Source organism: Myotis davidii, unplaced genomic scaffold, assembly GCF_000327345.1.
Source record: "Myotis davidii unplaced genomic scaffold, ASM32734v1 scaffold73, whole genome shotgun sequence".
NCBI classification, from domain to species: Eukaryota; Metazoa; Chordata; class Mammalia; order Chiroptera; family Vespertilionidae; genus Myotis; species Myotis davidii.
Window position 1 is genome coordinate 6,035,489 of NW_006286675.1, and position 9,787 is coordinate 6,045,275.

Sequence of the window (9,787 nt, forward strand, 5' to 3'; positions counted from 1 at the left end):
ATCTTTCTTCTATCATTGACAGTCCCTCTAGGTTGTGGGCTGCTTGCCTGTGTTCCTGAGAAGCATCTACGGTACCAGTCTATAGAGTGTGTTTTCTTTAGTGAATTACCGGTATGTTTACCGGTAATAAACTTGCACTGTTTTATGTATATGTTTGATTACATACAGCCTTGTGACAGTTTTCCTGCATGTCATAAGCATTTGAATATAAATTAAAATGTTAAAATCAAATCTGATATTGTTTTACCTTTTATTTTGTGTGTGGAAGGTGTGCGGAAGAGGGGGTAGTCTTATACGGCGAGTATATAACAAACTCTGTATTTTGAGTGGAAATGTTAGGGGGTCGTCTTATACGCCCAGTCGTCTTATACGTCGGCAAATACGGTACTTCTTTTCATCCATGATTACTGAGCATGAGCGTAGTCCTTCCTCTGCAGTACCTTATTCAATCCACCCCATTCCCTGGGAAGCTGTGACTGTCATCATCCCCACTTTACAGATGAGAACGTGGAGGCCCAGAGACCAAAGTCACTTGCCCACAGTCTCAAGGCTTGGAGGGAGGAGGAACGCAGGGAGAAGCAGGTTTCAGTTTTTGAAGGGAGATTTACTTGCCAGTTCTGGGTGAGGGCTGGAAGTGGCCTCAGTAACTGGGGCCTCGGATTTACTAGTATTTCGCATTTTCCTGAGCCCACCTGGGCTCTCAGCAGTGAGGCCCCATCCTCTCTTGGGCAAGTACTCTGCTGTCTTCTGCCTCAGTTCGCTCCCATCACTAAATAACTGGCTGTGTTATGGACCTCCTGCTTCTCATCCACTTGTGCTGTGTGTTTAAGACCTGTGTACTGTGTGCGTGCAGCTTGGCCCACTGCTTCTCACTGTTCTTGTCTCTTTAAATCCATACAGTTCTAATAGTGTGTCTATGGATTCTTGGTTGATTTTTCTAGATGGAAATTTTATCACTTTCTTCCACATCCTTTTATCTCTCCGCTGTGGACTGAACATTTGTGTGTGTTCCCATCCCCAGGTTCCTTGGCTGAAGCCCTAATCCTGCCCCTGCCCCCGCTCCTGCCCCCATGTGATGGCATTTGGAGGTGAAGTCTTTGGGGGGTGATCAGGTTTAGATGCTGTCACAGGGGTGGAGCCCTTGTGAAGAGATTGGTACCCTTCTAAGAGGAAGAAGAGACAGAGCTCTGTGAGCATACGCCAAGGAAAGCTGTATCAGGAGGAAGGCCATGCCCAGGAAGAGGGTCCTTACCAAAGCCCAACCATGCTGGCACTCTGACCTTAATCTCCCAGGCTCCCGGCAGCGAGAAATAAGTTTCTGTTGCTTAACTACCCAGTCTATGGTAGTTTGGGATAGCAGACTGAATTCACCAAAATCCTCTTATTTCTTTTTCTTTCCGTATAGTGTTCAGGATTTCCAATATATTTTGGATAGTGGTGTTGACAATAGTACCCTTGTCTTGTTCCTAACTTTAGGGGGAATGCATTTAAAGTGTTTCCATTAAGAAAAATGTTTGCTTCAGAGTATTTTGGTTGTTGTTGTTAATCCTCACCCGAAGATATTTTTCCATTGATTTTTAGAGAGTGGAAGGAAAGAAGAGAGAGAGAAAGAGAGAGGAAAAGGGAGAGGTGGAGGGGGAGGGAGAAAGAAACATTGATGTGAGAAAGACACATCGATTGGTTGCCTTTTGCACGTACTTGACCAGGGCCGTGGATGGAACCTGTAACCCAGGTAGGTGCCCTTGACTGGACTTGAACCCCTGACCCCTCAGTACATGGGCCAACACTCTAACCACTTAGCAACATAGACCAAGGCAAGGGTTTTTGTGGGGTTTTTTGGTAAGATATAAATGAACATAAGGATGCCATCTTACGGATTTTAAGTACAGTTAACTGGTATTAAATACATTCACATTGTTCTGCAACCACTACAAACATCTATCCACATAAATATTTTAATTTTGTAAAATTAAAACTCTATACCCATTAAACAATCTCTCTCTTCCCACCAGTCCCTGGCAACTACCATTCTACTTTCTGTCTCTGATTTTGATTTCTCTAGGGAACCTCATATGAATGGAATCATACAGTATTTATCTTTTTGTCAGTGGCTCATTTTACTCAGCTTAATGTCCTCAAGGTTAATCCATGTTATAGTACATTGCAGAATTTTATTACTTTTTAAGGCTGAATATATTCCATTGAATGTATACACCATATTTTGCTTATCCATCTGCCAATGGACACAGGTTGCTGCCATGTTTTAGCTATCCTCCTATATAATAAAAGCCAAATATGCTAAGTATCTGGTCAACTGGTTGGCTGTTCAACCAATCAAAGTGTAATATGCTAATGATATTATAGCTAATATCATTATAGCTAATGATAATATAGCTAATGATATGCTAAGGCTGCTCAACTGCTTGCTATGACATGCACTGACCACCAGGGGGAAGATAGTCAACTGGTAGGTTAGCTTGCTGCTGGGGTCTGGCAGATTGGGACTGAGCAGGATGGGCCGGACACCTCCTGTAGCCCTCCTGTGGTCTCTCCCCCACTGGCCAACTTCTGGTGTCACTCCTCGGCCCCAATTGTGCACCAGTGGGGTCCCTTGGCCTGGCCTTTGCCCTCTTGGAATCCGGGACCCCTCAGGGGATATCAGAGAGCTGGTTTCAGCCCGATCCTACAGGCCAAGCCAAGGGATCCCACTCATGCACAAATTTGTGCATCAGGCCTCTAGTCTATAATAATAAAAGTGTAATATGCTAATTAGACCAGACATCCTTCCAGACAAAGCTTCAGTGGGTGGGGGCTGAGACCCCTGGCCGTGGCGGTGGGCAGGAGCAGGGCCAAGGCCTTTGCATGAATTTTGTGCATTGGGCCTCTAGTTGTGAGTAATGCTGCTATGAACATGGGTGTACAAATATCTCTTCGAGAACCTGCCTTCAATTCTTTTGGATGCCTAGAAGTACGATTGCTGGCTCATATAGTAATTTTATTTTTAATTTTTTGAAGAACCCCCATACTGGTTTCCACAGCAGCTTACTATTCCCAGCAATAGTGCACAAGGATTCCATTGTCTCCACATCCTCACCAACACGCTGTTTTCTGTTTGATAGTAGCTATCCTAATGGGTGTGAGATGGTAACTCATTATAATTTTGATTTACATTTCTCTACTGACTACTGACATTGAGCCTCTTTTCGTGTGTTTATTGGCCATTTGTATATCTTCTTTGGAAAAATGACTACTCAAATCCTTTGCCCAGTTTTGCATTAAGCTGTTTTAGAAGTTCTCTATATATTCTGGAGGCTATTAATCCCTTATCAGCATATGATTTTCAAATGTTTACCCATTCTGTGGGCTACCTTTTTATTCCTTGGAGAGTGTCTTCTGATGCACACATTTTTAAAATTTTCATGAAATCCAATTTGTCTATTTTTTCTTTTGTTGCCTGTGCCTTTGTGTCATATCCATTAAATCACTGCAAAATCCAACGTCACAATGCTTTTGTCCTGTTTTCTTCAAAGAGTCTCATTGTTTTAGGTCTCACATTTGGTTCTTGATGCATTTGAAGTTAATTTTTGTATGTGGTGTTTTGTATGTGGTATCATTCTTTTACCTGTGGAAATCTAGTACTTTACCAGACCTCACGAAGCCACACCCTAAACATGTGCAGTTTAGCATGCAGCCGAAGACTCAAGGAGATCCCTATGCAAATTTCGAGTTCTCTCTGCATAGCTCCCTCTTCTCTGATGCTCTGCTCCACAAATTCTATTCACCACTATCTCTCCAAACTCCGATCTGTCTCCCAGCTCAGCAATACTCCATACTGTGCTTGAACTCTCCTTCTCCATATCATGATCCAGAAAGCATGTCTGGCAGAAAGCTGGAGGGATTATAGAACACACTCTGTTTCTCTTTCCTGGTGTTTGCGTCAGGAGGACACTCCAGCCTCAGTTACCCTGATGTGTCTGGAAGCAAAATTCAGTCCATATCTTTCTTGCTTGATAACATCTTGTTCCTTGCTTATGTTTTCAGATCCTTCTGTTTATTTAAACACTGAAAACATTCACTTTACATTGTGCCTGACAATTCCAATATCCAAAGTCTTGCATGTCTAATTTAATATTTGATATCTGTTTTCATTCACTTTGATGTGCCTTTTTAAATTTTGGATTGTGAGCTAATATTCAACTGGGTTCTCTCTGTGGGAATCCTATGAGGTCTGGGTTGAGAGTACACATCTTCAGAGAAGATTTGTGTCTGCTTCTGTCAGGTCTCTCCCTGGGTTTCCCAGACCTCGGAGGCAGCATATACATGTAAATCCAGTATGCACAGGCTGACTAGACAGAGGTGGACCTTGCTTCCCCTTCCTTCTAATTCTATGTGTCCTTGTGCTCAGAAGGGGAGGACAGGAGAGTGGTAAGACGCCCAGGACCCCTAAGTATCAAAGGATGCAGGCTTAAGAACATAGTACGTCATTTCAAATCCATTACCAGGGGACAAATGTATAATCCAAAAAAAAGCCTTTCAATGATACAAATGATGGGGGCAGGTGTGGAGCGGAGAGGGTTAATGGGGGGAGGGGGGAGGACATCTATAACACTTTCAACAATAAAGATAAATTTTAAACAATTAAACCTTAAAAATTCAGATTTTAAAAGCATCTATTACAAAGGGAGCACAAGTAATCAAGTATAGAGCATGTCACTGAACGCCACCCACAGCTCAGGGCCTGAAGTCTCTCTTCCAGGCCTGGAGAACAAGGCAGACCGTCCAGGGTCCTCACCCTGCTCCTGGGAAGAGCCGCAGACAAGCGGGCCAGAGCAGGTGTGCTGTCTGTGCCTCTCAGGTGCCACCAGGGAGGCATCGGCACACCCATGGGCTGCCATCTCTGGGACATTGATGCTGGTAAGTCTTCTTCAGGCCTGTTAGCTTGGGTCATGAGGGTGGGCTAAATGGGCCACAGGGGCTCTGGCTTTCCAGATGCCACTAAAGGGTTCCTGGATGTGGCCTGTCACTGCCTCTTCTGTCCTACTCCAGGGCCCTCTCCCTCTTTTTCCTCCTGCCTTTTATTCTCCTTCCTCCCTCATTTCCTCTTCCCTCCCACCTCCCATTCAGCTCCCTCTCCCCCAACCCTCCCTCCTGGGCTCTCCCTTCTTATCATCTCTCTCGTCTCTCCCTTAGTTTGGTCTCCTTCTGTTATGCATTTTTCTTCCTGTCTTCCCTCTCCCTCTTCTCTCACAACCCTGTTTTCCACTTGGGCCAGAACCTGAGCCATTCCCAACCAGTGAAGGGGAGGAGGGCATAGTTTAGTCCCATCCCAGACCTCCCATGGTAACATCTCATTTGGCTTGGCCCCCTGGTCAGGTTTGTGTCCTTGGGAGTGGGAGAATCCAGGCTGCTTCACTGGTCACAGAAGCAGCTCTGGGTCAGAGCACCCTAGTTTCCAAGGACTGGACCTAGAACTGAGCTGCTGGGGGCCTCTGGCCTTGTAGAGCCAGCCTAGCCCATGGCCTCATCCAGATGCTGGAGGCATGCTTGTTTATTACATAGAGGCTCAGAGAAAGGGGGTGGGGGTGGGGGAGGCAGGGCAGGTGGGCAAGGGAAGAGCCTCATCCAGGCCTGGCACTCTGGTGGTCAAGGGGCCTGCATCACTTCTTGGAGGCCGGTTTCTTCCAAGAGTTCATCTTCTTACTGTCCCTCCTGCCTTGGATGAGAGGATGCAGATTCATCCTAAAAATCAAAATAGAGAGAAGCAAATGCTGGGAAATGGGTGAAGAGGGCTGGTCTGGACAGCACTTGATCCCTGCGCTGGCCTGGGCCAAGGTGAGCATGGCCTCCACCTTGCACAGCTGAGGTCCTCTTGGCATCGCTCCAATCTGGGGTTCCAGTGCACCTGTGACTTTTCTAGGTGCTCATGGTTATGCTTTTCTATTTTCATGAGAAGTGTGCGATTTTTCACGTTCTTGCAGGACACATGATTCGCTTCACAGTGAATACAGCCAAGTCAATGGACTTGACAAGTCTAGGAAGTTTATGCAGGAAGACAGCCTGCGGTCTCCACCCTTCTCAGACAGACAGATGGGTCTGGGGTGTGGGGTTTCACCACAAGCTTAAAGGCTTCCATCTCCGCCAACCAGACCAGGGAGAGCAACTGGGCAGTATGTTGATAAAAGAGGTCAGAGGTCAGAGATTGTTGGAGATGTGACTCCCCAAGGTCACTTAGACCCCTGTGGCCTCTGGGAGTCATGCCTATTCTGCCAACCACAAGAGGGCCCCTCAGCCCCCGGGCTGGGAAACCACCTACTTCTTCTCAGGTTCAGGGAAATAGTCCTCCATCTTGTCCCCTACGGTCAACGAGGAGATGCTTCCTTGGATGTCTTCCAAAATTGTTCTCTTGTCTGAGTCAGTGTCATCCAGGCCCAGGAAGGAGGGTAAAACGCTGCTGGGGAGGGAAGGACGGGAGGGCAGTGCTCAGTGAAGGCCCAGTCAGAGGGGGCCCAGAGCTGGGGGTGTCTGGGCAAGCAGCCCTCACTCAGAGCTGCGCCCAATGTTCCAGTTCCTAGAGAGAAAAGGGCGCAGGTGCTTCTCCAGAGGAAGGGTGAAGGGAGACCTGACCCCTGGGGACCCAGAGGTTCACTGGGGTTGGCGTCCCTGCTTCTTTTTCAGATTGGAATTGCCCTAACTCCATGCCCACGACACCTGTACACACAGCCTGACCATCAAACGAGCAAAGGAGAGGACAGGAAGCCAAGAAAATAAGTCATCATGTACAATGTTATGGATTGTATCCCCCAAAATTCATATACAGGAGTCCTAACCCCTAGTACTCCAAGATGTAGGAAATAGGGTCACTGCGGATGTAGTGAGCTAGAAGTCATACTAGAGTAGGGTGGGCCTCAATCTAACATACCTGGTGTCTTTATAAAAAAGGGACATGTGGACACAGACATGCACATAGGGGAACACCGTGTGAAGATGAGTGGTGCTGTCCTGGCTGGTTTGGCTCAGTGGTTGGAATGTTTGCCTGTAGACTAAGGGGTCATGGGTTCAATTCCTGGTCAAGGGCACGTACTTCAGTTTCAGGTTTGATCTCCAACCCCAGTTGGGGCACATGGGGGAGGCAATCAGTTGATGTCTCTTTCTCACATTCATGTTTCCCTCCCTCCTTCCCACCTTCCCTCCCTCTTTCATTCCTCCCTCCTTCCTCCTTTCCACTCTCTAAGGATCAATGAAAAAAATATCTTCAGGTGAGGATTAAAAAAATAAATAAATAAAAGATGAGTGGTGCAGCCACAGCCTAGAAATGCCCAGCGTTTGGAGGGAGAACTAGATCCTTCCTAGCACCCTCAGAGGGGGCCTGCCCTGCCCATACCTGCATCGCAGACTTCTGGCCTCCTGAACCGCAAGTCAATACATTTCAGTTTGTGGAAGTGTCACACTGCTCTTGGAAACTAATGACCATGTGTGGTCACTCCTCACCTTTGCACCACAGCTCAAGGCTTTCCAGCCATTCACTGTATGCAAACACTGTTCAGGTTACAAGATGGTTTTGAGCATCGAAGTGGCCCTAGGGGACAGGAAGTGCAGGGTGGCACCCTCGGGGACAGGAAGTGCAGGGTGCCCATTTTATCGACAAGAGCAGAGAGGGGAGCTGGAGGGCACATAGTAGGTTCATAGCAGAGGCAGGACCAGCCCTTTCATTCACTGTTTCTTCATATTTTTTGAGCCCTCGCTATGCGACTAGATTAAGGGAAGAGCAGTTCAGAGATAAGAGACAAAGGGAGAAGAGAAAGGAGGGTCTCCTCTATCATGCAAGGGCCCCCCCAAAATAAAAAATGGAATGCTACCAAAACAGGGTCACAGAATCTGGGTATATTCACAATGTTAGCATTTAGTAAACTAACGTCTCCCTTCACAGCTCACCCTGCCGCCCTGCCTGATGGAGAGCACACACACAAAGTCCAAGTGACTTCACAACACTGCAATGGGGCGCAAGAAGAGATTAACCAAAAAAACTTATATACACGAAATTAAAAATGGCGGCAGAGTAGGAGGATGCTGCATGGCCATGCTTCTAGAAACAAGCTGGAATTACAACTGAAATACAAGAAGGCTTCCTGAATAATCAACGGAAAACTCACAGGAGAGAATCCTGATACCCAAGGACTGAAGTTGGAGCCGGCATAGAGACTGGTAGGAGAAGCAGAGACGTGACCAACAGAGGGGAACTGAAGTCCTAGAGAGTTATCTCAGCTGGTGGTGGAGGGGTGGGAGGTGCCACTGAGAATTAACAATAAAGATAAATTAAAAAAAGAAACTGAAAAATAAAATAAATAAGAACCAATTCTGATCAAGCTTCTCCCCAGCTCACTAACCTTCAATGGCTCCCCACTGCCTATATGATCAAGTCACCGAAGCTTCCCACAACATGCCCTTCCCCTGCTTATCCAGTGCCTGCTTCTCCTTCAGCAGAGGACCCTACTCCCACAGGTCTTCCTAGGACTCATGAATGGGTCCACAGTGGCATCCTAACACATGAAGAGCCGGCACTGCCTCCTTCTGGCAGGTTTCTACTTTCTCCTCTTCACAAGCTGACAAGTCTTATCTCACCAACCAGGTCTGGCCTACACCTCACATGTCTCTGGGTCTCCTAACAGAGTGGCTCTCACAGTGCCACCAAACCCCGGAGCTGCACCAAGCCTTGCTGAGAACTGCCATGGCTGGTAGGGGCAGCTACTGGGTGTGGAGGTGGGGAGGCAGCTTGGGACAGGGAGGTTTGAGGGTCAGCTCTGCCACGCCCTGTCCCTGTGCACACACGGAACTCACATTCTCTTCCCAGGACCTGGCTTGATGCCTCTTTTGCAAGAGCTGTAGAGGTACCTGAGGACAGAGTTAGCAAAGCCTTGAGGCTCTCAGTGGCTTTTCTTTCTGCATCTTCCTAATATCCATAGCCCCCTCTAGACCTTGCATCCTCCACTAAGCATTCCAGGATAGTTGGGTCATGGTGTAACCTCCACGGTTTCTCTGGAGCAAATTCCCCCAAACCTCTTTTGGATCCGGCAGACATTCTGACAAGCCCCAAACTCAGCACATGAGGGAGAGACTGGAGTCAGGACTCCTAGAAAGCTGAGGGGCCTTGTGGGAGTGGGGGATGCCCAACTCAGTGCAGTGGGGGTGCAATCATAGGCAAGCCTATGTCTGCACGCAGGTTTATAAAGCACTCCAGCAAACATACTTCCAGAAGATCTCCACAACAACCCGGTGAGGTGGGCATCATCACCCTTATTTGAAGGGGAGGAAAGTAGGCTTAGGAAGGCAAATGGATTATGCCATAGTCACCCAGATGGTGAAGAGCAGAGCAGGGGCTCCAGCCCCATCTAAGGAACCCTGACCCAGTCAGTCTTCTGCTGCACCACATGGCCCAGGCATTCTAGAATCCGCTCCTTTCGCCTAATACAGCCTTCAGCAATGGACCAGGCTGTATGATTCCTGAGTCCAGAGATCTGCCTTTGTACATCTCACCCAAGCTGGGCCCCAGTTATGCTCTGTAATGAGCATCACCTGGTTGAAAAGCCAGAGCTCCGAGGCCGAGAGGCAGACTTAAGCCAGGCCACCCCAATTCCTTTTACCAGGACCTGAGATCACTCCATGAATGGTCCTTGCCCATGTGGCCCTGCCAGTAAACAAAGTAGAGGCAGGGCTTGGATCACACACAGGATGGAGTGGGGTGCAATGGGGCAAAAGGCGGGGTGTCCCTAGGGACCCTACCCAAATGCCC

The 9,787-nt window shown here is 47.7% G+C and overlaps 1 protein-coding gene across 1 annotated transcript in view; it reads right to left on the bottom strand.

The window, feature by feature from the left end:
- Window positions 1-5,159: 5,159 nt before the first annotated feature.
- The window catches only part of LOC102755539 (chromosome unknown open reading frame, human C3orf20), a 50,855-nt gene continuing 46,227 nt past the window's right edge, over window positions 5,160-9,787 (bottom strand). Inside the window, exons 16-17 of the mRNA XM_015560401.1 lie at window positions 6,314-6,451; window positions 5,160-5,739 (exon numbers count right to left, since the gene is read on the bottom strand). Coding sequence (XP_015415887.1) covers window positions 5,658-5,739; window positions 6,314-6,451 — 220 coding nt within the window. The 3' untranslated portion in view covers window positions 5,160-5,657. The remainder of the gene's footprint in view (window positions 5,740-6,313; window positions 6,452-9,787) is intronic.